This window comes from Plecotus auritus (assembly GCF_963455305.1).
Source record: "Plecotus auritus genome assembly, chromosome: 5".
NCBI classification, from domain to species: Eukaryota; Metazoa; Chordata; class Mammalia; order Chiroptera; family Vespertilionidae; genus Plecotus; species Plecotus auritus.
This window is the reverse complement of record NC_137776.1, coordinates 154,051,918-154,079,814: the sequence shown is the minus strand read 5'-3', so window position 1 is coordinate 154,079,814 and position 27,897 is coordinate 154,051,918. Positions and strand designations below refer to the sequence as shown.

General features: G+C 46.6%; 1 protein-coding gene across 1 annotated transcript in view; it reads right to left on the bottom strand.

The window, feature by feature from the left end:
• DAPK1 (death associated protein kinase 1) overlaps window positions 1-27,897 on the bottom strand; it is a 165,417-nt gene that overhangs the window by 22,938 nt on the left and 114,582 nt on the right. The window contains exons 4-19 of the mRNA XM_080668571.1: window positions 25,919-26,057; window positions 23,833-23,962; window positions 23,608-23,656; window positions 23,494-23,520; window positions 22,875-23,027; window positions 22,471-22,516; window positions 20,849-20,938; window positions 20,228-20,320; window positions 18,847-18,966; window positions 18,286-18,384; window positions 17,345-17,443; window positions 15,951-16,049; window positions 14,811-15,008; window positions 13,260-13,457; window positions 7,603-7,701; window positions 4,658-4,735 (exon numbers count right to left, since the gene is read on the bottom strand). Of these exons, the coding sequence (XP_080524697.1) occupies window positions 4,658-4,735; window positions 7,603-7,701; window positions 13,260-13,457; window positions 14,811-15,008; window positions 15,951-16,049; window positions 17,345-17,443; window positions 18,286-18,384; window positions 18,847-18,966; window positions 20,228-20,320; window positions 20,849-20,938; window positions 22,471-22,516; window positions 22,875-23,027; window positions 23,494-23,520; window positions 23,608-23,656; window positions 23,833-23,962; window positions 25,919-26,057 (1,717 nt within the window). The remainder of the gene's footprint in view (window positions 1-4,657; window positions 4,736-7,602; window positions 7,702-13,259; window positions 13,458-14,810; window positions 15,009-15,950; window positions 16,050-17,344; window positions 17,444-18,285; window positions 18,385-18,846; window positions 18,967-20,227; window positions 20,321-20,848; window positions 20,939-22,470; window positions 22,517-22,874; window positions 23,028-23,493; window positions 23,521-23,607; window positions 23,657-23,832; window positions 23,963-25,918; window positions 26,058-27,897) is intronic.

Sequence of the window (27,897 nt, the reverse complement as noted above, 5' to 3'; positions counted from 1 at the left end):
CTCTTTACCAAGGCCTGTGAAGCCTGGCCCACCTCTCTGATGGGATGGTCTCAGGCATCATTCTCCGCCCAGACCTCTGCGCTCAAGCTCCCTAGCCAGGCCCACCTACCCGCCTCCTCGGGCTGTTTCCTGGGACACACCCAGCCCTTTCTTGCCCCAGGACCTTTGCCTCGGCTTTCCACCAACCCTGTCTTGTCCTTCAGGGATTGGTTTAAACGTTGCCAGCGGAGAGGCAGTCCCTGACCAGTCAGGGGAGATAGCTGCCACCCCACCCCCTCCTGTCTTTCATTTCACCCTATTTGAATCGCCCGCACTTACACCAGGGGACAGCAGACCTTTCTGTAAAGGGCCTGGTGGTCTTTGTTGGGACTCGCATGCATCCAGAAACCAGCCATAGACAGTAGTCAGTGGGTCTGGCTGTGTTTCAATAAAACTTTATTTTCAAAACAGGTGGTGAGTCAGCTTTGGCTCCTAGGCCATCGCTTGCCAACCCCTAATTCACCCTATCTTGCATTTTTCTTATTTGTTTATCGGCTGAGTCTTGCCTCTTTTGTTCACTGTGATCTCTCCGCTGCCTAGAACAGTTCTTGGCATATAAGAGACACTGTGAACATCTTTTACATGAATATTATTTGGTATCCGTTTTGCTCTTTGAAGCCCTGATGAGTCTTGGTTCCCAATTTCCTTTCTTCCAGCAACTTCCCCCACCCCGGAAACGTAGCTTTCACTTTCTCCTCAGGAAAGATGACTGAACACCCGCTGATTGACAGGGGCGAGCCTGCTGCAATCTGGGAAAGCCAGATAAGTGGAGGGGTGATGCGCTTTCCGCACGTGGCAGGATGCAATTACAACCTGCGCAGATGGAGCAGCAACTCCTAATTATGCAAATGCAGCTTGCTTGTGAGTTTTTAATTCCGGGCAAATCCCCAACTTTGTCCTCTTCTCCAAAATATTCCTGGGCTCCTTTCTCACTGCCTAGTCTTGGGCTTAGGAAAAGCAATTACTTTTAATATCAGTTTATGGACAATCTGATTAGAAGGAAAATCAAACAAAGTAATAACAAGCCAGCTCCCCAAACCTCCTGAAACGAGTATCTTCAAATCAGGTAAGAATGGGACTGGCACTGCTAGCCGAATGGATGCTGAAGCAACCAAGTGTGCGTGCCTCCTTCCCCGGTCAGAGCAAGCAGCCCTCCTCCGGAGGATGGGCTTGGCGGACCCGGCACAGGGGTCGCACAGGCTTGGAGGGCTGACCTGGGCTTTGCTGAGTGGTGGGGGGAGCACAGTGGAGAGCAGAAGGGTCAGGCAGCTCTTTTTTTGTAAAAGCGTTGTACCTGCCCAGCTGGTATGCTCAGAGGTTGAGCATTGACCTAGGAACCAGGAGATCAGTTCGATTCCCAGTCAGGGCACATGCCTGGGTTGTGGGCTTGATCCCCAATGTGGGGCATGCAGGAGGCAGCCGATCAATGATTCTCTTTCATCATTGATGTTTCTCTCTCTTCCTCCCTCTCCTTCCCCTCTGAAATCAATAAAACAATATAGATTTTTTAAAAAATGTACTTAAAACCCTAGAGACCCATCGGTGCGCTGACCAACCAGCGTGCCAGGAAAACAGCCCTGATGCTTAACGTTTGCTATTCCTGTGGTGCAGAAACCACCTCCACGGCTGATTGCAGGCCCCAATGTGGTGGCACTGAGCACACAGCTGGAAAGAGACGTGGATGGGGGGCTTTCCCAGAGGCTCCGGTACCCACCACCCACACGTCACTTCATGTCTGAGCTGTGTTTGTTTCCCTCACAAGACCCAGCCTCGGCCCCCCTCACCCCCACGTGCCCAGATGCACCGGCTGAAAGGTTTCATTCCCCCCAGGGCTGGCCCCTGCGCTGGCTACACGGGGAACCCCCGCACTCTCCTGGCCTGGCCTCTGCTGCCCCACACTGTCAACATGGCTGTGGCTCTACTTCAGGAGCAGAAAGCCCCAGGCTGCCCTAGCAAACATTGTTTAAAACCACATTTCCAGGCGTGTCAGCTGACTGGAGGGGGACACACAGGGAGCTCTTTTTTGCTAATTTGGTTGGAACCCACAGGGAATGGCACGGCCATTTAAAGCCAACCCCCTGTTGTCCCTACACAGATTTCTCCTGTGAATGTATTTAATTAGTATCCAGGGCCGAGTCTTCAGGGGGTGTCCATGATAGAGGAGGGAAGCTGCCACATGAGGTGCTGGGGGTCCGTGAGTCCTGTGAGGACAGGCAGTCCCGCCCTGTAGTGTGGTCAGAAATTGCTGGGCAGCTGACTCCCCTTTTCTGGCTCCTCAGGAAGCTGAGGTCCAGAGCCCTTTGCGGGACTGATGAAGGCAAACAAATACGTGGATCTCCCTGGAACAGTGCGAGGGGGAACATCCCTGGGTTATGCTCCAAGGAGGGTGGTCCTGGCAGCCCACAGCAGGCAAGCCCAGCGAAGAGAAGGGCGCCCCTGGCTGGCGGGGGGCGGGGGTGGGGGGAACTGAAGCAGATGGGAGCCCCTGAGGACCAGATGCTTCTAGGTCAGGTCTGAGTCTGCGCTCTGCCCTGGGTAGCATGTTGCTTCACCAACTTGAGTCCGGTTTCCTGTGAGAACAAGTGAGTAAGGCGAGGAAAGCCTTTCTAGACGGATCTCTTTCTGGACTTCCCAGAGCAAAGGACAGACGGAATCCTGCAGCAGCCTGGAGAGCTCAGGGCTCACTGGCCGCCTGCCCAGCTCTGTGGCCAGTTCATGGCCTCCAAAGCACAAGGTGTGAAATAGATTATTCTCTCTCTGACACCCCAAGGTCAACTCCAAGCACTGGGGGGAAATGTTCTCATCTTTGTGTCCCTTCGCCTCCCCGCAACCAGGGACCACTACGGAAAGGCAACTTCCAGTAGCCCTTGACCGGAATAGAACCTGGGACCTTTCAGGCCGCAGGCCGACACTCTATCCACTGAGCCAAACCGGCTAGGGCACTGAGCAATACCTTTTCAATGAGCACTTAAATCACTAAATTATTTTTTCCTTTCCATAAGGTTTGTTTTTTGAAAAAGCATTATAGGAGAGTTAGAAAAATACAGTAATGTTTAAAGAAGAAAATGTTAATTACGCTAGCAAAACCTAAAAACACCACCGTTAACATTTTCTTTCCAGGCATTTTAGAAAAACACAGGTCGGATTATAATGTGCACATAATTTATCTTCTGCTGTGAAGTCCAGGAACATCCTCAGCATTAACTCCTGTTACTAAACAACCTCTTCTAAAATATTTTAATGCCCGAAAACCATTCTGCTTTATAGCTGGATGACAATTTGCCAGACTCGATTGTTGGTGATCTTGCCGTAGGCAGTTAGACAGACATGAGCAGAGCAAGGGCATGGGCCAGGTACAGAAGGTCACCAGGATGGAAAGCCCCAGGGTGACCTTTCCTCCCCTAGCATATGGCTGGTCATGAGGTTTGGACCCCCTGACCTGTCCTCCCTGGAGATAACATCTAGGCCTCAGTTGTATTTCAGCTCCAGGCCCAGATAAGCAACAAAACCAGCCACCGCTGATGTCAGGACCAGCTGCCTGGAATAATGACCCCCTGCCCTGGTGCCGGCCAATCCATCAGTGGAGACGACAACCCTGAATGGACACACCGGAAAGCTACTGAATATTCTATTGAGATTTCCCCTGGGACCTCCCCTGAAATCTCTGCCCTTAAAACCCTTAGGACGGAGGATCCAGTGCCCTCTCCCTCCCGGGAGCTCACCCCTGCCTTGCCCTCCCGCCCTGCTACCCCCACCCCCCTCCCCGCCCCAGGCAGGTTACCATTAGCTTCCTCACTCCCAAGCTCCAAGGGCCCTTCCTTTACCTCCATAACTCATTTCCGAAGGCCCTTTCTTCTAGGAATTACTTCTTCTACCTCTGCAATTTACCCCATAAATGTTCTCTTACAGTTTGGGTCTCGCTCTGAGTTCTTTCCTAGCCACAACCCGAGTACTGAGGTTGCTGAACCCAGGTTTGGTCTGACGCCACTGGTCAGACACCTGGGGCCACTTCCACCGCCTACAGCAAGCTGGATGGTTCCGGTTTTTATTACACTATTACTTACAACACTGCAGTGAACATCTCCAAGCTTAGAACGTTCCCCTGTGTTTTTCATTTCTGTAGGATACAGCCCAGACATACCGTCCCAGCTTCAAGGGCATGACTATTTTGATGTCTCTTAACACACATCGCTGTAACGTGGGCCGGAAAGTCACGCTTGCCTTACTTATTTGTGCCATGTTCCCTGAAGCCTCAGAGCAAAGATGGGAAACAAACCAGAACATGTGTGGTGTCTTCAAGCTCAAAGATGAAGGAGCAGAGTCAGCTTTTTCATGTTCCCTCCACTTTGGGGGGGTGGGGAAGTTATTACAGAGAGGGCGGGAGGAGGGAAACTAGCCACAGAAACTGTCAAGAGGCCCAGCGGTCTCCCAGTCCAAATACGGGAAAAGAAACGGACAGGTAGCTGAGACAGATGTGCAAATTGACTTGCAAACCACAGGCCTAGGACAGCGAGCTGCCCTCTCCTGCAGCCTGTGAGTCCAGAGCCTCCTTCTCTGAGTTTACACGAGCAAAGACACCTTTGCCCTTAGAAACAGACTGATAAACAGAACCTCTCACCTTTCGGAGTCTTGCGAGGAGACCTGCTACATGCTCGTGCTGCTCCGACCTGGCGAGATCTTCTGCTGTCTTTCCATCCTGTTGGAGAAAAAGGATTAGTTTCCTTCCTCCTCAACAGAGAGTGTGCGTTCCGCACACCATTTCCGTCATTGGAGGCAGAAACAGGACAGGGGGCAGAAGCAAAGACGGCGACCAGACGGAGCGCACCCGGCTTCTTCCCTCTGAGGGGACTCCTCATGTCACTTGACTGTGCAGGGAGGGAAGAGGAGGAGGAAGAAGTTGTGCATTGGTGTTTTGAGGTCCGATAGTGAGGTGCCTCGGCACCCCCCGGCTTTAATCGTACTCAGCACCTTGTTAGCAGGGAGACTACTTGGTGAACTGAATCCTTCTCCAATTAGGCAGACAATAAAGATTGTCTTTAGACAGGCACTAAACTCCAGTTAGTGTCAGCTAACATCTTAAAATACTTCCAGAGGCAAACCTCAGCACTGATGTCATGCTAGTTACTAGTCACTGCTGTGCATTGACAGAAAGGTTGTTTAACAGACAATTCTATCCTAAGACTTCCAGTGAGTGCAAAAGAAGGATGTGGACAAGTAAGGGGCGGCATGCTAAACCTGACAAGCTCAGGGGAGGCCTGCACGGCGGCCTTAGGAACACAGAGACCTAAGGTAATCACACAGGATGGACTGAGATCAGAACGTTCTAACTGACCGTCATGGCGGTTAGTCCTGCGTTAGGCCTCTACCTCCCCTGACAGGGCAATCTTTAGCTTAATTGAGCCCGTATATTGTCTTTTTTGCATCTATGATAGCATCCGTTTGGAATGTCAGAGTATCCCCCCTTTTCCAGACCCCTCAGGGCACAATCTCCCACCACAGCACAGAACCCTTAATTGTTATTATTATCTGTTAATTGTTAACTGTTAGCTATCCTCTACCCACCTATGTAAAAGAAGTATTTGTCTCTCCTTTTACTTTTTATCCAATCTCAGAGGTTCCCCCCTCCCCCCTTGCTTTCTCCCACCTTCCGCATGCCTAATCCTTCGGCACCCCTATTCTATCACCAATGGGTTTCAATTGACACCCTTACATTTTCCTCCTATGACTCTAATGTATAAAATAGGGTGCAAAACTGCCATTCTCGGGAGCATTTTCTCAATCCATTAAGAATTTGCTTCCTTGCAATTGTCAAGTTTGGTTCAAATAAACGCATAAGAATTCTTACAGTTTTGGATGATCCTTACATCAACAAGGATATAAATAAGGGTCCATGGGTAGCACTTCAGTGTTTACTTTAAAAAAATATATATTTTTATTGATTTCAGAGAGGCAGAGAGGAGAGAGAGAAACATCAATGATGAGAGAGAATCATTGATTGGCTGCCTCCTGCACGCCCCCTGCTGGGGATCGAGCCCACAACCTGGGCATGTGCCCTTGACTGGTATCGAACCTGGGACCCTTCTGTCCTCAGGCCGACACTCTATCCACTGAGCCAAACCAGCTAGAGCCGGTGTTTACCTTTTAGTGAGGGGATTTCCACGGGGCTGCAGTTCCATACTAATTGAGTTCATTTGTTTCGTGCCATGAACATGCACGACAGTGGCTAACATTTCCTGAGCTCCTCCTGCGCATCGCCCTGGTCCCGCTCTCACTGCTGTGTGTGCAGGACTCAGTCCCTCATGGGAGGCGGGAACTCGGCTGTTCACGGCCCGCCCCGGAGGACGCGAGGCTTAGGCACTGCTCTGCTGCAGTTTTAGAAATCATTGTACATTTAAAAGTAGAAATGATGAGGAGCAATTTCCACATAAATAAAAGCAACGTTTTTAGACAAGAAGAACAAGAAGCCTCTGGGCCTATCTCTCAGAGTTTGGCAGTAACCAAGTCCCATCCCCAGGGGAAGCTGGGAAATGCCCAAGTCTGTTCAACAGCACACCTTCCCATTTCTCAAAGCAAGTCACTCTCTGAGCCACGCGTGGGGTCCCAGTCAACCAGGGTTCTTCAACCCCAGCACGACTGACATTTCGCACAGGGTCATTCTCATTGTGGGGGCCTGTGCCGTGCACCGTGGGATCTTTAGCAGCATCCCTGGCCTCACCTCTAGATGGCAGCAGCATTCCCCTTCTCCTCTGGTGACACCCTCAGTGTCTCCAGCCATTGCCCAATGCTCCCTGTGGGCAAAGTGCCCAGGTGAGAACCAGAACCTTGGGCTGAAGCTGGGAGCTCAGATGGGTGCTGGGAGGAGGCATGCTTACAGTCCCATGTCACGGCTCTCTGCTCCCGAAGATTCCCATTCCAATGGGCAGGCGGGGCTTCTAGTTTGCTTTGGGGATGCATTAGGCACCATGGCAGGACTTGTGGCAAATGGTTTAGATCCTTTACTGACATGGTAAGAAAAGGATTCAGCGGCTCCCAGACTCCACTGCACACTGGAATCACTGGGGTCTTAAGAACTCCACTGCCAGGTCTGGAATGAGGAGTGGGGAGTGAGGGGGACGGAAGGAATCTCACTTAAAAATAACTTGCAGGCCTGCTAGCAGAGCCAGGCTTCTAAACAAGAGACAGCAGCTCTTGTCAACTGTCGCCCACACCCCCAGGGCCCCTTCCTCCTCCCTCTCCAATAGCCAAGGCACCTCCAGTGCCCTGCACGGAGGGGGAGCATTTAGGAAAGAACACACACATCTAATAAAACCGGCAAAGGCACAGTTACATAACACGGGGAACAAAAAGGCCCCTGGGAGGCAGCAGGCATTCCTGGCAGCGCAGTGCGGGCCTGGTGAGAGGAGAGGAGGAAGCAGTAAGTAGATGTCACCCCGGTTTGTGTGGGCACATGTTCCCGCACTGCAGCGCAGGGGCTGGAGCTTAGCAGCAGCTCATCTGCTTCAGAGTGCAGCTGCCAAGCCTCAGCCGCTTGAAGTCGCCTTTTCCTGCCAGAAGGCTACTCACCGAGGTCAGCGCCTCCACGTTGGCGCCCGTCAGACAGAGGTAGCGGACCACATCGAGAATCCCGTTGTTGGCGGCCAGGTGCAGAGGTGTGCGTCCATACTGCAAGACACAAAAAGGCCCAAGAGAGTTCTGACGATGGTGCATGAGGATTGAGGGCGCCTGAGGATCGAGGGCCAGCCTTGGGCGAGGGGTCTGGGACCCACCAGAAAGAAGCAGGAGGCGTGGCTTGCTTTTCCAGAAACTTGCATCTCCTGAAGGAGGCAAGCCAAGCACAACGTTCTCAAGTGTTTTTTTTCAGTTAAAAGAGTAACTTCAAAGGTAAAAAGAGTGGGAGGCTTATCATAAGGTAATTAAGTCTCTTGCTGTGCTGGCATAAAGGAGGGTTCAGTCAGTCAGGGCTCAAGGGCAGGCCCCCAGATTCCAGAAAGATCTACACCACAGTTCACATTTAGACACAGCAAGGGATGAAGGGACGGGAGGACAGTCATTGAAGACACACGAATGAGGTCATACTCACCTTTTTTTATATATATAATTTTTAAATTGATTTCAGAGAGGGAGAGAGATAGAAACATCAGTGATGAGGGAGAATCATCGATCGGCTGCCTTCGGCACGCCCCCCCACTGGGGATCAAGCCCGAAACCTGGGCATGTGCTCTTGGCCGGAATCGAACCCGGGACCCTTTAGTCCGCAGGCCGACGCTCTCTCCGCTGAGGCAAACCGGCTAGGCATGCCCACCATTTTAAAAAAATGTCTATGGCTCCCAAATTGTGTAACTAGGCACCTCCGGGCACTGCAGTCAATTCCTGGGGGCATAATAAATATTTTAAATTTCTGATGAAACCAGCAGGTTGGGACACCAGGTGAGCTGCTAGCTCCAGGGCGTGCAGGGTCTCAGCATTAGGTTGTGCTGTCTTCCTTTCACTGACACAGCGGGGCCGTGGCGGTTACTGTGATAAGGAGCAAAAGCATTTTGAGAAAATGAATGTTCAATCTGAGCCCAAGATGTAAGGAGCGGTGAGAACATCCCATTAGTACATAGTTGTGGTTATGTAAGAATGACATTAACCTATTAGTTTTCTTTCCATTTATGTGAATCACTCATTGCAACGGCTACGAACTTGTTAGGATATAAAGACTTACTAAGTTGTTTAGACTGAGCTACTTAATAAACAGAACTGTTATGTATTTCTTTTGCCCTGGGGGAACCATGAAAAAATTATTGAGACACAACAGATGCTGGGAACCAAGAAAGTTAGGGTACTTCTGTCTTCCATTGTTTATTTGCAAATATAGTTTTTTTTGGTTATGAAGTTAACACAGGCTCATTTGAAATGTCTCAGCAACGTAGAAGACAAATGGTAGAAAGTAGAAGTCCTCCTTCCCTACTCACTCCCTCCCCCAAGTCCCCCTGCTCAGAGCTGGCCCTACTTAACACTCTGGGGCATTTCCTTCCAAGCGTTTATCCATGAATCCATAAAAGGACATAAATTATTTAAAAAGTCCAGACGTAATCATCCTCCAGATTCTATTCTGTCACCTGCTTCGTGCACCCAACAATTGATGGTGAACACTTTTCCATGTATCACTAAATCTACTACATTCTTTCAGACACCTGACTAATGCCCACGACATGGAGATGCCACAGGTCATTCGCCAGCCCGCTGTGGAGGAACACCGAAGGTGGTCCCATTCCTTGCCATTGTGAATAACGCTGCAAGGTGTGTGCCTGTTTATGTTTTGTCTACTGTTATCTTCTAGAGCGACTTAGAAAGCAGCACCCCCAGTACCTACACCACATGTCAGCTACAGGAGCCTCCGGACACACACACATGCTTCTCTCGGTCTGCAATTTCCAGAAACTTGCAGTTTCCCCTCTCCATCTGTCTAAGTCCCAATCATTTTAAGTGATTGCCCCTGAAAAGCTTTCCCTAGTTTCCTTCATGTCCAGATGTCAGCGTTTCCATAGCGCCTGTGCGTCTGTCATAGCCGTGATTGAGACATGAGATGCTATTACATTGAGAAGCAAAAAAAGAGAGAGAGAGAAAGAGAGAGAGAGAGAGAGAGAGAGAGAGAGAGAGAGAGAGAAGCAGCCTGAGGGCAAGAACGATCACTGGGCTGCCCACAAGCTCCCTCCCACAGGCTGGCACAGTGCTGTCCGAGCCAGGCAGCGATAAACACTTGATTGGCATGAAATCCTCTCATGCTCCTCATGTACATGTGTGTGCATCTGTGTGTACATGTGCTTGTGTGCCACACGCATTCTCTCTCTTAACTGATGAGAAGAGGCAACACAAAAGGAACAAAGAGTTAAGGGCTGTGTGCTCTGCATCATCTATTTCCCCCTCACGTGTTCCCTAATATGGCCGTGTTCAATAGCCACTCTCCCGATTTTCATAGGAGAAAAGTGAAGACTAAGAACTGTCTATTACACTGAGTGTGGAAGGTAGTGACAAGTTCCAGTCACATCCTGGTGACAGGGGTGGGATCTGAATGGCATTTTTATCTCTGGGGGAACTGAATCCAAGGAAGGAACAGGCACACCGCGGGAAAGGAGCGACAGTCTGCCCGCAGGCGTGGCTGTCACTGTGCCGTGTCCGGGAATCCTGACAGACCGTTACTAGGGTGAGTCCATGTGAAGCCAGCTGTGCTTCCTGGGGAAATAATGCCTTCCTCTTACTTTTCTGCACATCTTTTAACCTCCTCTAGAGTCCCCGTTATCTTTCCAAAAAAACCAAAACAAAAGGAATAGAGGCAAAGCTGACACCAGCCCTTCTGAAGGTGGGAGACCCACGAAGTTGCTGTGGGCTGAGCCTGGTGCTGAGGGCAGCGGGGACCTGCCTGCAGGTCCAGAACCTGGAGCTGCTCCAGCAGCTGCTGCTCCAGGCGGGCTCTGAAGAACGGGCTGAACTTTGCTGCTGAATCCAGGAGGTTGAAATTGTGCAACTAATGAGTTTTCCTCCAGCTGAGCTCAACTCAATGACAAAATCATCGGCTGAGTGCCACTGCTGGGCCGTACATAATAACAATACAAGTTTATGTTGGTGTATATGAACTGCCACGGCCATCTATAGTATCAAAAATGTCGATGATTTCTAATGAGTCCCCCCCCCCACAAAAATGTTGAGGCTTTCCTATAAAATGAACCAGTTTTTTTTTTCTCTTTCTTGAATATATTTTTATTGGTTTCAGAGAGGAAGGGAGAGGGAGAGAGAGATAGAAATATCAATGATGAGAGAGAATCATTGATCGGCTGTCTCCTGCACACCCCTTACTGGGGATTGAGCCCGCAACCCAGGCATGTGCCCTTGACTGGAATCAAACCCAGGACCCTTCAGTCCGCAGGCCGACGCTCTATCCACTGAGCCAAACCAGCCAGGGCTGAACCAGTTGTTTTTAAGCATGAAAGTCTAGGATTTTGTGGCTGGGCATTTTATGGAGCATACCTAACAAACGCACTATTTTGCCCTGAGGCATGAGGAGAATACCCGGTGCCTCCCTGAGAGGTATTGGTGAGACATGGTGTTAGTACGCCTCAGCTGGCAGACGATGGCCAAGTCTAAATGTATTCAAATGAGTGCCCCGACGTTCCTTGAAGCCGCTTTTTATTCATTTAAAGACTCCTAGAAGGAAAGCCAAGGTCTTGATGCTTCTTAACATTGCATTTGGCTTTCCCCTTAAGCCACTTACATAACTGACTTGGCAAGATTAGAATGGGATAAACTAAGAAAGCAACCAGCAGCTAATGGCTAATATGTTGCCTTTTCATATTTCTAGAATGTGAGGATTACCAATTTCAACTTCCACTAGAATTAATCACATAATATGCAACAGGAATAATTTTTTTTGGGTAGAAGTATAATTTTCTGCCTGTTTCAGATATTAATTCTTTTACCTCAAACAAATCATAATAAAATTTTGCTGGCATCATGCCTGCCATTTATAAAACAACAATTTCCTGCCTGAGCCGGTTTGGCTCAGTGGTCAGAGTGTCAGCTCACAGACAGAAAGGTCTTGGGTCCTCAGTTGCAGGCTTGATCCCCAGCCCTGGTTGGGGCATGTGGAGGAGACAACCAACTGATGTGTTTCTCTCACATCGATGTCTCTCTCTTCCCCTCCCTTCCATGCCCTCTAAAAATCAATGGAGCCGAAACCGGTTTGGCTCAGTGGATAGAGCGTCGGCCTGCGGACTCAAGGGTCCCAGGTTCGATTCCGGTCGAGGGCACGTACCTTGGTTGCGGGCACATACCCAATAGGAGGTGTGCAGGAGGCAGCTGATCGATGTTTCTCTCTCATTGATGTTTCTAACTCTCTATCCCTCTCCCTTTCTCTCTGTAAAAAAATCAATAAAATATATTTTTAAAAAAATAAAAACTAAATAAAAAAAATAAAAATCAATGGAAAAAATATCCTTGGGTAAGGATTAATAAAAAAACAAACAACAAAAAAACATTTCCCACGATGAATCAAAATAACTTTACTTGGACTTTGTTTTTAACATTATCTTCACAGAATAGTGCTTGCCATTCATACAGTCACAGGGTCAAAACCAACTGAATAGTCAACTGTTCTATCTGATTTGGTAATAAAAATTTAGATGGCATTTAGGGAAAGGGGAAGGGTTAGCTAACTTCTAAAAGTCAACATAATAACATTTAAAAAACCAGCCTAGGAACATGAAATTATTTACTTGCATTTCTTTTTTATTCACCAAATAATAGCATCCTCTTGGTCATAAAAATTTATTTAGCACAAAAAAAGGTGCAATGAACTTCTGACCATAAAACTCGCCGTGGGGGTGAGGTAAGGGGAGAAATCTGGTCCTAGAAATCCCAATCAAATCAGAACTCAGTAGGTGTTTTCCTGAAGACTCAGAGCTCCAGAAAGACACCCCAATTTTGTACCACATTCTCGGATTCCTCTAAGGTGGACAGTTTCTGTGTCTGTCTCTCAATGCCCATATGTAGTAACCAGGTTAGGCAGGAAGTACTTATTAATGCAATCATTTTGTGTTACTCTACAAAACTATTCAAAGTCATATGTAAGCTATGACTGAAAGTAGAGAGCCACACGAAAAAGAACATGGCCCGTCCTAGCCCGTTTTGCTCAGTGGATAAAGCATCAGCCTGAGGACTGAGGAGTCCCAGGTTCGATTCCGATCAAGGGCACATGCCTGGGTTGCAGGCTCGATCCCCAGTGGGGATTGTGCAGGAGCCAGCTGATCAGTGGTTCTCTCTCATCACTGATATTTCCATCTCCCTCTCCCTTCCTCTTTTAAATCAATAAAAATATATTTTTTAAAAAAAGAAGAAAAAGAACATGGCCCTAGCCAGTTTGTCTCAGTGGATAGAGCTTTGGCACGAGTACTGAAGGGTCCTGGGTTCGATGCTGGTCAAGGGCACGTACCTTGTTGCAGGTTCGATCCCTGACCCTGTTTGGGGTGCTTGTGGGAGGCAACCAATCGATGAGTGTCTTTCACATGGATGTTTCTCTCTAAAAATCAATGGAAAAATATCCTCAGGTGAAGATTAACCAAAAAAAAAAAAAGGTCCACAGGAGGAATACTGACTGAACAATGAAGAGATGCAAAGAGAACTTGGACAAAATCCGGAAGCAGGTCAGCAGGCCCTTCAGGGGCCTTTCTCTCCGGCCCTACCTTGTTGGAGATATCCAAATCGCAGCTGGCCTCACAGAGGGCCCCCACAATAGGCGCGCTGCCATCCTTGCAGGCCACGTGGAGGGGGGTGTTGCCGTGCCTGTCCTGGAAATTGACGAAGCTTCCCTGGCTGATGAGAGTCTGGATGACCTCCATCTGACACCGTCTCACAGCGAGATGAAGAGCGATGTGTCCATCCTGCAACAGACACCGGGGGCCATGAGCACTTCCACTTGGCACATGGGCCTGGCCTCGCCCTTCCAGCCGCCACCGGGCCAGGTTTCATTGGCGACAGGATCCCTACTGCAAAGGCTGAAGGGGGATCAGAAACCACACATTTTACTCCTGGGGGGCGGGGGAGAGGCTCCATACATTCCACTCTGAATAATCAGACTCTGCTGACCATCGGCGCGGTTCATCTAGCCTTGGCCGGTGCCGTCGGGTGAAAGACGGGGCGCTGCTTTTTGTCTCTGGCTGTACAGGACTTAAGGAACAGGCACTCCGATGGCCTGTGTTCTCAAGTAGTTGAAAAATACTTTTAAGAACATTTGCTCAGCAATCTTTACAGCAGGAGAAGCTGTGAAAGTGATGGGAAGGGATATGCTCGAGGGCTGTCATATGTATGAAAAGCAAACACAACATGCTTACTCCCTGCATCCCACCAGAGACCAGCCTGAGGATTCCTTCTACCTTTTATAGGATCCCTGGTGAGCAGACAGACTGAGTTCAGGAGCTGGTAGAGGGTTTTGGAAACATTTCTATACCTTATCTGTTCTAGGGTTTCTTAATCTCAGCATATTGACTGACATTTTAGTCCTGTCCTGTGAGTCGGAGGATATACTAATAAGAGGCACCACCAGTCTTTATCTACTAGATGCCAGTAGTAACGCCCACACCAATAAATGTCTCCAGTCATTGCCAAATGTTCCCTGGGGACAAGGTCGCCCCAGTTGAGAACCACTTCTCTGTACCAAGAAAATATTCCACAAATGGCAGTTACTAAATTAACTACAGTGTCCAAATCTAGCTATATAATGCAAGATCACAGCCTCATTTTAAGTATAAGCTCACAATAAAAACAGATCATGTTGAATTTGCTTAATTAAAAATCGAACACCTGGTCTAGAATTGAGTTTCAGACAAATAAGAGTGATTTATGGTCTTACAAAATAGCAGGTGATGGAAATCAATAAGCCACCTATTTCTTTGTTTATCTACAAATTAATAGTGCACTGCCAATTTTAGCCCTAAATGAGGATTGCTTTGGGCTCAGCGATCATCACTGTACCTGCTCCCAGCTGAAAAGGCTAAAATAAAAGAGACCGGAGTCATCTGACCAATTCATAAATGTTGCTGCATGCCACAAATGAATATTAATTATTAAACAGAATCTAGAAAAGTTCATGGGATCTTTGGGACAGAGAAGAGAAAGGATAATTACAATTTGCTGTATTCAAGTTCATTTTGGGTAAGCTAATGGCAGAAGTCTGTGGTCCCTCCAGCCCACCAGATCACTTCTCGGTGAGTGTGATGCATTCACCCACAACGTACCTTGTCAGAGGCATTAAGGTCGCCTCCGTGTTCAGCCAGACACTCCACAATGTCGTGGTAGCCCCTGGCGGAGGCTGTCAGGAGGGGCGTCTCTCCTTCTCGGTTCTTAATGTTCACGTTGCAGCCGGCTTCACAGAGGGCTTTGGCCACAGAGTAGTAGCCGTGCCAGGCAGCACAGTGCAGAGGGGTTTCTTCTTCCTGGCCGAGGCAACAAGTGCAATCGTAAGAGAGAAAGTGCAGGCAAGGCGAGAGTCCCCGCTGAACTCAGCAGCAAAGTCAAGGCAACGGAGAGAATGAGCTGACAGCTACTGGAGTGAAACATTAGCCTGAAATTAGTAGACACAGGCCTTTCCTTCATTCAGTTTGTTTCCTCAACGCTTGTGCGTTGAATGCGTTTGGCATTCTCAGCATCTGCGCGACAAAGGACTTCAGGAACCCACTGGAACCGACAGCTCAGCTCTTTTGAACAATCGAGCCCCAGTGCAGGTGGAATTTTAGCATCTTTCTTACAAAAGTGCTTCGTTTACTTCATCTGAGGTGACTGAGGGTAGGAGAGTACTTCTTTGAACAAGAATTCTCATAACAATCTTGATGCCTCACCATCTGCCATGCATTTGACAAAGATGAGTCACATAAACTCATCATTTTATTGCTGAGGCAAACAAAAGTAACGGAGATAACCATGTTGTAATAGTCAGAGAGGTCTGGCCGAGAGGTCTATAGGGTTGTAAGGCTGTATATTCATGGTCAGCATCATTAGACACCTATGTCTGCCTACGTGAGGCCATTAGAAGTTAGTGGTTACTGACAGGGACTCTGGAACCAGACCCTGTGGTTTCGAATCCCAAACCCTAGCTCTCCCACTTATGAGCTGTGTGAGCTTGGGCAAGATACTGAACCTCTCCCTGCCTCAGTTTCCGCTTCTGTAAAATGAGAATGATAGTAACAGTAATAACAACTCATAGGGTTGTCCAGAGGGTTAAATAGATGGATGTTAGTAGTGCTTCTATTTGAGGCCCTGCCCTCTGGAATCTAAGCAGAAACTTGGATAAAACTGGGAGGACTGGGCCATGTCACGGTCTGCCTGTACATCCATGCAGAGAGCAGAAGGAAGGGAGGACACCAGCTACCATGACCCACCTTGTCCTGGAAATTGGGATTGGAGCCAAAGCTGCACAGTAACTGAACCACATCGGCGTGGCCGTAGCGAGCCGCCACGTGCAGGGCTGTCTCTCCAGACTGCAAAAGAAACAGCCAGAGATTCAGAGTGCCCCCGGGAGCAGGCTGTGGGGACTGGAAGGCATTGGCCTGGAGGCCCGGCCACACACACCTGGCTCCACTTCCTTCCTTCTGGGGGTGCCCACCTCCCTCCGTCCAGATGGTGCCTGGGCCAGGGACCCTGAGGGTGGAGTGCCCATCACGGAGCTGGTGTCAAACCCACACGCCAGGCTCACCCTGTGGGTCATACAACCGCAGGTGAGACTGCTTTCCCGGGTCTGTGATGGCTGTCCTCACACTGTATCGACTGTTGCTTCCAGCTATGTGATTTCTTTAAACACAAAACTCCTTCCTTTAATATTGGGTTCATGACCCAGCAGATATGTAAATGGACAGTTTTATTAACTAACACGTTTCTGATTTCATTGTCCATGTTTAGAATCTCATTTCTTATAGTCTCAGAGATTTTAAAACATCACTATTAGCTTTCAGTGAATTAGTAATAGAAGCAACTTCCTTAAGGTATTTTACTTATAGTTACCAAAATAAAAAAAAAAATCGTTAGAATAAACTGATTAAAACAAAACAAGATACCTTATTGCCACCTGACAGAAAACTGCCATAATAAATACACTAGTCTTTGATGTGAATGTCATTCTTAGATTGATGCAGGGCACAATGCATACGACTGTGTGTGGCAGCTCTGACCAAACATGACACCTTCTGCTGCAAGTGTTAGCAGCAGAGATGGGATGCACAGTAGGACCCATAATGGGTGAGAAGGTAGGAATCCTTCTCACCTAAGTGCAGGTGCAGGACTGTGGGATGGACCGAATGGAACCTGAATATGTGAAAGTAAGGTATCTTGCTGAGTCAATAATTTTTATAGCATCTGTGTGCCCCCCACACCCCGCCCAAGCCTTACTTTACATGCATTGTCTCATGAACCCTCCCAGTGCCAGTGACTTGTCAGCCACTTCAGAGATGAAGAGTGTGGTCAAGAGACATGCACATGGTGAGCCAATGTGAGCTTCAGGACTCGGGTCTCTTTCTGGCTGTCCTTCTACAGGAACTTAAGAGTTTTCCTGTTACTCATGTGAAGTAATTCACAGCTTGCAACTGTATGGCAGATTTCAGCTAAAAGCAGATTTTAACATTAGACCAAGCCACCAGCAAAAACAAATTTCTAGATTAAATTCTCTGTAGGAAGATTTGGGTCCTGAATCCTTGCTCTTTCGGTCCTGAGGTGCGTGGCAAGACGAAGCTCAAATGCAGCCTTTAGTTACTTCCCCCGTCCCTAAGAAAAGTGGCCTTACCTTGTCTTTAACATCCAAAGGGCATTTGTTCTCATGGAGAAATTTCAAGGTATCCACGTGGCCATGCCGGGAGGCCCAGTAGATGGCATTGGATCCACCCTGTGCAGAAACCAGGATGGAATCACACTTCCAGAGCTGAGGGATCTGAATGCTCGTCGCTCAGACACACTCTACTCCCCTTCCTCTGTGACAGCAAACTCCACAGAAGCACCTTCCATGAGGAACAACCCCCCCTCCCATTTCATTTATTTTTGCATAGGGATATCGAGGTTATGTGAAATACTAACATTCCAGGGAGCTGGGGGTAGGGAATCAGGGAGCTCTGTGTATTATCTTTGCAAATTTTTTGGGTAACTCTAGAATTACGTTAAAATAAAAAGTTGTTTCTCTTTTCTTAAAACCTTCACTTGAACTTCTGGTTGGAATTCCCTATACTGTCAAGGGCCAGATCTAGTCCTTTTACGGCTCTGCTGAAAGTCTCTGGAAGCTGAGGACAAGTCCATTATACTAGTAATGACTATTAACTGTGAATCAATGTGTCTACACTTCCAATGCGATTCACACCTCAAAGCATATCATCCTTCCCTGTGGCCCTAATAAACAAGCAGGCAAATACATTTCTGGTGAGACGAATTAGACAATGAAAACTTTCCCAGCTGTGACATCTTACAATAACACTGTTCAGTAAGTGATCAGTGAAAAGGAAAATCTGGGGTAGTGTGCACAGAAAGGCTGGTATCTAAAAACAGGGCCCAGAGAAAGAGCAACGTTTTCCTCGTGCTTTACAACACCTGTTAGCTTGGACCAGGCTACTTAAGCAGTTCATCTTCCTTTACAGAAAACTGAAGTAGAGCATACATGTTATTTTCTCTGTTACCTCTAAGATTAGAGGCATTTGGAGATACTTAAAAAATTAATTTATTTGCAATTAGAATAATAACCTTATCCTGGACATCGATTCTTGAGCCTCTTTTGATGAGCAACTGTAGCATTTGAATATTTCCACAGCCAGCAGCAATAAGTAATGGAGGTGTCCCATGCTGGAATAGGCAAGAAACCGAAACAAAACTATTTTTCAGGTTTGGTAGGAAAAAAATGCCCAAATTATCCCTGCTATCCCACACACCTTCCTATGTCTCAACAGGTGCATAAAGACTGCTACATAACAGGAATGGAAGACAGTAAAAACACAGCATTCTTCCTCTTTTGGTTTCACAATCAAAAGGTAACATTTTCATTTGTGGGGTGAGTACTTTAAATTTTCATGGTTAGAGGTGTAATTGGTGCATGTGGAATGGCCTTGCATGAAGAAAGGCTCTGAATGCCCAAAGACCTTATTTCTGTCATTTCACTCTCTACATAGAAGTGAGTTTTTCCACAGGATGGAGCTTGCAACTAGAAGGGAGAATGAGGAAGCAGACAGGGTCTCTCCCCCTGGGACTTGGCGGTGCACAGTCACATGACCCCCCTCCCCCACTAGCCCTGATAGAACAGGATCAGACCTTATTGGGTTGGTTAACATCATAGTTGGACAATGAGCCCAGGAGGTGCTGCAGGCCTGGGACATTGTCATCGTTGATGGCATGGATGATGGCTTTCATCACAAAGGAGTCTTCCTCATCCTTGAGAGAGACAACAAAGAGAGTGTTACAACATGTCCTCTGATTCGCAGGGTATTGAGATGAATGAGAACCCGAGGTCTGGGAGGAAGAAGTCTTCCCACCTGGAGTTCCTACACGGCTTGGGTCCCTCTTCTCCCTTAAACTTTTCTTGCAATAAATGTCATTTCTCCCAACTGATTATTCAGGATGGTTTTAATGTATAATATTCAATCATTCTCATTATCTTATATTAATAGTTTTATCTTTTCTTTGGTCCCACAATTCCCAAATCCAGCCTTCCGCCTCTTCCTCTCCCTTCTTCTACCTTGCTTCTCTCCCACTTCTTTTTTCTTTTTAACATATACAATCTCTTTTTACACTACAAGGCTAGAGCTTGGCCTCAGGGAAACTACTAGCTTCGGGGGAGGGGGAGATAAAAGAGCTGGTGTGTGCTGATGTGTGATCCTGCACTTGGAATCCCCAGATTCCACTCAGGAAACGGGACTATTCAGTTACAGGAGTGGCCTGGTTCCCACAGAATCACCCTTTCTGCCTTTCCTGGAGTTCCCTTTACCTCCAGGGTTAACAAAGCCCTGTTGTGTGACTGTCAGAGCAAAGTCTTGTTGAATTCAAATATGTCTAGTCATATCTGAAGAGTCAATCTGTGGTTAGGTTTCAGTTTGGATTAAGGGGAAAAAATTATGGAGTTGTTCTCAAGGGCTTTGGACAGTCAGTACACAGCTAACAAAGCAAGTGGGTTTAGCCTTCTGGTCTACCACAAACTACACCAGCAAGCCTTACGGCTTTTTCTCTAAGTGTGTGTGTGTGTGTGTGTGTGTGTGTGTGTGTGTGTGTGTGTGTGTGTGTGTGTTCAGGGGGAGGATTATCTGCCCCTTCTGTACTACTACAACCTAAGAGTCTCCCAGGTCAGTGGCAATGGAAGGCTCTCATTTCAGTTAATAAAAATTAAAATGAGCTCTTCCCTCTTCTACTGACCAGCCTCTCTTTTATCACACTGTGAGTGTGGGAGTAGGTGGGTGGTAGTGTTAGAGGTAATGGGTGGGAGTAGGTATAGTGCCAATCAAAACACACAAAAAAATGACGAAGAAGCAACAGAGGACATACATCAGCCATCCCAACTCCCTATCCTGAGACGAGGAAGGGTAAGTTGACATTTACATGACTTCAGGTTTTCGGAGTTGTCGAACAAATCAAACAGCCTAGATATGCTAAGTACAAAGTGCTAAGAAAGAACCTCACCAAGGCAAACAAGTTTGCTTACCAGAGTATCATCGCTTCTGGCAACACTCATGTTACTTCTGGACAAGAACGACCTGGATAATCTTTGGCACAGTGATATCAAGCGAACTGATTGCTTAAAAAAAGAAAAAAGAAAAAAAAAAGGAGAAGAAGAAGAAGAAAGAGGATAAATAAGGCAGGGGGAGAGGAGGAGTTTATGCAAAAATACTCAAATCGGTGCAAGTGACAGTCTTGGAGATGGCATTCGCTGCTGATAGCATGTATTCTCGGGGGCAGGCATCCCACAAGTAGTTGGAATGTATTTGCTTAAAGAATAATTCTACATACAGGTCTTATACATCAAGACAATAGGATAGAGAGAAAGTCTCCTTCTGCATTTCATTATTAAACGACAGAACTGGATGCTCGCCACCCCTTTTCCTCTTGATATTTTGTTCTTGATTCTTTGAGGAATTAGCTCTTACCCTAGCAAAACCCTTGCACGTCCCCCCTCAGAGAAGCATAGTATGCAAGCGTCTTGCCCTGTGTCCTTGGTCCCAGGCAAGCCGGTAATGGTAGACAATGAGACTATCAAAACTCATACAATTGTTGGAAATGCACAGGAAATAGAATCAGCAAATCCCTCAATGTCAAATAATCTTACTTTCCATTTTTTCCGGGCTGCGAACTTCTTGAATTTCTCCATGTTTACTGCTGATGCTTTTCTACTGAGTGCTTGTTGGGTATCTTTAGGCTAAAATGAAAGTCCAAGAAAATATTTACAGCTTTCAAATTACAGAAATGTGTTACATGACCATTTTTTGAAACCTCTCATTATTCAGAATACTTGCTTACACATTTACCTTGCTAGAATAACAAAACATATTGAAATAAAATGCAAGATCTAGGAACCTAGTCGGCAGAGGCTAACGCTTGTGGCTAAGGATTTGCTACATCTATAAAGACTGGATGTTGCGGCCCTGGCTGGTTTTGCTCCGTGGATAGAGCATTGGGTCTGTGGACTGAAGGGTCCCAGGTTCAGTTCTGGTCAAGGGCATATTCCTGGGTTGTGGCCTCGATCCCCAGATGGGGGCGCGCAGGAGGCAGCTGATCAATGATTCTCTCTCATCATTGATGTTTCTATCTCTCTCTCCCTCTCCTTTCCTCTCTGAAATCAATAAAAAATATATATGTATTTATTTAAAGAAGAAGAAGAAGCAGAAGAAGACGACGACTGGATGCTGGATGTTGGGGAAAAGTTGAAAAGTTGAGCTTGGACCAAGCTGGATTACAACTTTTCCCAGGAAGCTCTGCCTCTGAGAGAGACACCATTGCCTTCCAGCAACTGTCTGGGCCTGGTACAGGCCAAGACTTCTCTGGATGCGCCAGGCCTACTTTTGTAATGCAAGTCATTGCATCACAACCCGCTTCTTGGTTCCATGATTTCATTCTGAACTGCCATGTCCCCCCACCTTCAGGCCTTTCTGTTCTTGCTGAAGGAACTTCAGGTCTTTTGTGCGGGGAATTTTTATCAGAGTTTATTTGAACCAAACTGATGCCAAGGAGCAAGATTTCAAATGCTTTGGGGAATGACATTTTCAGTCTCGTTTATGCATCTGAAATTAGGGAGGGAACATACAGAAGATTATAGGATGATGGGTGAAAGCAAGGTGGGGATTGGATTACAGGAGAGTTAACAAGATTATGTGCTCTCTTGAGGGTGGTTATCCCTTATTTCAAAGGTGTGTTAACATAGATACACAGTAAACAATGGTCCCCTGTCCATTGCTTAAGGCAGAGATAAACCTCTTACTAAAAAAGTGCTATGCCTGGGGCATGACTACCCACTAAGACCAGCCCAGTTAGAAATTTATAATCAGATCGCTCTGTGAGGTTACTTTCAGAGGACCCACCCCTTTTCATTCACAGCAACTTCCATTATTTAATCTAAATGCCCGAAGGCATCAGGCAGGCAATATAAAGGTGAAATATGCAGGGAGGGAGCCATAGGCCTGGCAGAAAGGCCTCCTGGAATGAGGGCTCAGTTTGAGTAGACTTGACCTTTAGCTCCCTTTACAATCTTGCCTTAGGATAGCTTTCTCCTCTCTACCTCTGATATCATTAGCATACTCTTATCTGCTAGTTGTGTTAAAATATGGCACCAAAAGCAAACCCAACACTCCAGAAGTGTCCTGTGGTTAGAACCCACAGGATTAGTAATGCCCTGGAACACACGAATTTCAGGAGGCCCTTTAATACCCAAACCAATCACCAAATGCAGCTTACCTTGATCCAGGGGTGCTGCAAACTATCTTGAATGGTCATTCTCTTCCTTTGTGGGGAGAGAAGAAAGAAAAAAAAATGCTGTGACCACAGAAGCAAACACTATGGTTGTTTCTCTGCCGGCTAGGCCTACAAAACAATGTTCTAGAAAATGCAGTTTGGGGCTTGCTTCATGGAAGAAAGTCGAGAAAAAAATACGCCTGTGTGATGATTTCACTGTGCCTGCAGGACTGACTGAACAGGTACAAAGGAGCCTGCATTTTCTGAGGCGTTTCACATGGCATGCTTCCCTCTGCGAGGAGCAAACCCCCGGGGTCTCACAAGCCTGGCCTGTGCACAGGACAGGGGCAAACCCTCGTCGAGCGGAGGCCATGGCTGAGCACTTTTCAGGAACAAGGGACACTCACTTTGGATCCTTGACGAGCAGTCTTCTTATGAAATCTTTGGCGAGGGCACTGGTATTACTGAAGTATTCTTCCTCAAATTCATAGTTGACAGCGGATACATTTGCTAACGTCTCTTGCTTAGTGTCTCCGAGAAATGGCGAGGCCCCACTTAGGCTGTTGATAGAGTGGGGCACAGAACATGAACAATTACCTCTTGTGTTGTCATTCCGTTTCCATAATATCTGATAAGGGGGGTGAGGAATAAGATTATAATGTGGTGCTTGGGCAATCATTTTAGAATTCCATTTAATTGTCAGGCACAAAAGCTTCGGCTTAATGCAAAGGATGCATTTAAAAAGTTAATCTGGAACAGCATCTAGTAGTTTACAAAAAACCTCTATCCTGTTTCCTCAGTGATGGACAGACACGCTTTCTTCCAGTGATTATGCTGCAGTTTCTGATGATTCACTTCAAAGTCGGAGAAAATGTTTAATTAGTATAAACTAAGCGTGTTCTGGGGGTGTAAAATGAATGTTTACATAAAGAGCATGCATAAGCTGACGAGATCAACATGACTGCTTAATAAAACATATGGTCTCGAAAGAAGGAAAGAATACGAGCTGTGCATTCTGGTACTTACAGAATATAGGTGATTACTCCAATACTCCTAGACACGAAACAGAAACAAAAACAAATGTCAGAATAATAATAAATTAAATCAGAAAGATGACAACATCAAGGGCGCGCTACTTACCACATATCTGCCTCGAGGCCAAGAGGTTCATAGTTGACTATCTCAGGAGCTAAGAGGAAATAAATGCACATTGAGAGACAGAGTTTCAGAAGGAAGCAAACCAACAGGTCCTATTTTCATGTATAAACCAGACACATGTACCAGGGAAATGATGCTGCCGCCGGGGAAATGTTGCCAACATAATGCTTATGAGAAATAAATGACCACAGGAGCAAGGAAACTTACCAACAAATTCTGGTGTCCCAAATATGTTTTTGAATTCATTCCCAAAGTCAATTTTATGGGCCAGCCCAAAGTCGATGATCTTGATCCGAGGTTTGGGAACATTTCTATCCAAAAGCATTATGTTTTCAGGCTTAAAGAAAAAGAGAAATAGTGCTGCAGCGATACTCATAGTAACCAAAAGGCGGGGAAAAATCCAATGTCCACCAACAGAGGAATGGATAAACCAAACGTGGTAGGTAATATAATGGAACATTATTCAGCATTAGAAAGGAAGTCAAGTCTGAAACTTGTTACAACATGGGAGAACCTTGAAGGCATTATGCTAACTGAAATAAGCCAGATAAGAAAGGATAACTATTATATGAGTCCACTTATATGAAGTACCTGGAAAGGGCAAATTCATGGAGTCAGAAAGTAGGATGGTGGTGGTGAGAAGATGGGGTTGGGAGAGGGACGGGGAGTCACTGTCTAATGGGCACATAGTTTCAGAGTGGGAAGATGGATAAGTTCTAGAAGTAGATGGTGGTGATGGTTGCACAACAAGGTGGATTTACTGATGCCACTGAACTGCATACTTAAAAATGGTTAGGATGGTATAAATTATGTTATCTTTATTTTTCCACAATAAAAAAATATAGCAGCTAAGTTATGCTATACTAAGGTAAGGTGGCTGAATAACTCTTCCTCTGCCCTGAAAAAACAACTGAAAAACAGGCATAAAGGGTACTGGTAACAGAACACCAGGAAAAATAAATGTTTTGGTTTAGGTTCTCCCAGGAGTAGACCTGGGACATTTAGGTACATGTGGCTTATGTGGGAGCCACTTGGTAGAGGAATGGGGAGGCAGGAAATGGAAGGAAGCCGATACAAGGCATCTTATCAAGTTAGGAGTGACTGCAGTGTGACCCCTTTGAGGAACTTGGGGAGAAAAAGTAGCACTCAGAGTTTTCCAAATAAAACAGGAGGGAGTTCGGGGGTTTACTGACCATCTCGCCATCCTTCATTGCTAAGAGCTGTGCCTGTGGGCATTTACTTTTTTTTTTTACTATATTTTTATTGATTTCAGAGAGGAATGGAGAGGGAGAGAGAGAGAGAGATAGAAACATCGATGAGAGGGAATCATTGATCAGCTGTCTCCTGCACGCCCCCTGCTGGGGATTGAGCTTACAACCTGGGCATGTATCCTTTACTGGAACCGAACCTGGGACCCTTCAGTCCGCAGGCCAACGCTCTATCCACTGAGCCAAACCGGCTAGGGCAGCATTTACTCTTTAGCATTGTCAGCTTCCAGGGCCCGAAACCAGATGTCAAGCAGAGAGCCATAGGTGTTTGCAACAGCAGTCTTTGGGGTGTGCCTTAGTGAGTGTTGGGGGGATACAGATGGGGTCTTCATAGCTTTGCTACAATAGCATGAAGAAAATCCTTCCTCTGCTATGGTCCTATCCTAGCTCCAATGATCTGAATCATTCACTTGGCAATCGACCACATGCTACTTTGCACTTCAATCTTAACATTGACATTGTCACTTCCTGTGGCTCACGGGTATCTTACCTTCCCAAAGAGACCATGACCTCTGTGACTGTTGGGAGTGTGATATTAGCTCCCATAATGCCCTGTCCCCAGCCAGGTATGACCCCACTTAGCCAGTCTCAGAATTTGGCTTGATTGCCGGTGACAGAGTCAGACCCATAAGCCTTTGCATCAAGAGAAAGAGTAGAGATTGAGGCTCTATCTTACGAGCCCTGCAGCCACAGGGATGGAGACTGGGAAGCCAGTGGGCACTCCCGGCTGAAAATGTCCTACCACCAACAGCAGCTCCGTTGCTTAAAGACCTGGCTGATGAGACCCCTTGATTCTTCCCCAGGGATTCTCAAATGTAATCATTAATCTTAAGCCTCTATTCCACAAAAAGTTAGGAGTCACTGCCGAAGGCATGCATTATACACTGGCTGATTTACACTGATAATTCCATTTGCTATACCCACAGGAATGACAAGTCTCTTTCAAGTGCTTCCATTTTTCCTTAGCAAACAACCAGTGCTGTGGTTTCCATCAGCTTCTCTCTGACTAACACTCAGCAACGTACCTTAAGATCAAAGTGGGCAATCTGAAGGGAGTGCAGGTAGTAAACACCATTAAGAATTTGTTTGAGAAATTCAGTTGCTTCCTCTTCAGTCAAAGATTCCTTTTCAGCTAAGAAGTCAAACAGCTCGCCACCTGCAACACTGGAAATCAAAAAGCAGAGGTTACTGATGACAGTTCTGTTTCACATTTGATGTGTTCTCTCATAGACTATCGGCACATTCAAATTTCAGGCCAGAGAACAGCATAAGGATGTGCTAGGCATGGAATCAGAATTCTCACTGGATGAGATATCTGCATTCAGGTACATTTGTGCTCAAAAGCACTTGGGTACCATTTTCCTAATGGCACTATGCTCACAAGTGAGGGAAGAAGCAGAGACATGGTGAGGGTGGGGATCAATAGATCCTTAAAACATTTTAATTAAACATATTTGGAGGTGAAGTCACAACTCACTAAGAAACAAAATGACAACTTTGTACAAAATTTATTAAAAATACATCTTTCTAGCTCAATCAGAGTGTACCTGGAAAGTTCATATTCCATATGCCAACCGATGTTTTAAACCCCAAATCACAATACATAGTCTGACAAGGATTTTTTTCTTTAGTATTTGTTTACTGGCAAATCCCTATATACAATATAAATCACATTTAGTAATGAATTTAACAAATACCCTAAGTAATAAGAATAAACTTACACAAAATGGAAATGCACATTGTTGGGGATTTATTTAATCAATCTCTCTGGCCAGCCAGTAAGGCCCAGAAGGGTAGAGATCAGCCCCAGCTGTTGGCCCACATCTGTCCCCACCTTCTTGAACAGTGCCCGCCACATAGCTAGAACACAAAACTTTATCAAGTGGGTAAAGGAGCAAACTCCCCTGATTAATGGCAAATAACAGGGAACTCTTAATAAGAGTGTTTATAAGTTAATGTTTATCATTTAACTATACATTCACAACATAATAATTAACTGCAATTATGCATATAACTGCTGTGTTCATTATCTTTCTTTCAGCAAGACAGCGTCATGAACATCATACCTATATCTACAACAGGTGCTCACGGGATTAAACAATAGAACAAAAAAAGCTGTTTTCTTAAAGAAAAGTTTCAGTGTCTTCCCTCCAAGTCAGTGTCTTCCTTAGCCTGGTCCACGGTGCATAGGATGGGAATTGCTTGGGGTGTTTTGACAATGCGGATTCTGGGCCTCACTTCCAAACTGCTGCCTGAGAGTTCCTAAGAGTGGGGATCAGGAAATGCAGCAGCATTTTGAACAAACACCCTGGGTGACTTAGCACACTGAAAATCGAGGACCCCTTTTCAAAGTCTTAATTTCCTGCCTCTGCAGCAAGGCCACCCTCTGATGTTTAATTTCCGGATGTTTACCCAGAGGGCGAGGTGACTCCTCCACCCTGGGGCCCAGGCAGAGGGCTCTGGCAGATCTGCGATGTGTCACAGCGCCAGAGCCAGCCAGGAAGGCCAGCAGCCCCCCGGGTGGCAGAGTCCTGCAGTTGGCGACACTGGCTGGGTAGGGGCCTTCCTGTCTGCAGCCTCTCAGCATGGCTGCCCTCTCCTCCCCACAGTGCATGGCTCCCACTCAACTCCACGAACCCTCCGCTTCTCACTTCTCTGTGTTCTTATTCCTCTTAAAACCAACAATAATGGCCTGGCTGGTGTGGCTCAGTGGTTGAGGGTGGATCTATGAACCAGGAGGTCATAGTTCGATTCTAGGTCAGGGCACATGCCCAGGTTGCGGGCTCCATCCTCGGTATGGGGTGTGCAGGAGGCAGCTGATCAATGATTCTCTCTCAACATTGATGTTTCTGTCTCTCTCTCCCTCTCCCTTCCTCTCTGAAATCAATAAAATATATTTAAAAAATATATATATATACCTACATACATGTATGTTTTAAAGAATCAATAATAATGGAGAGGGAATCCTTCAATCATAGGGAACAAAAAGGAGGAAAAATGGTAA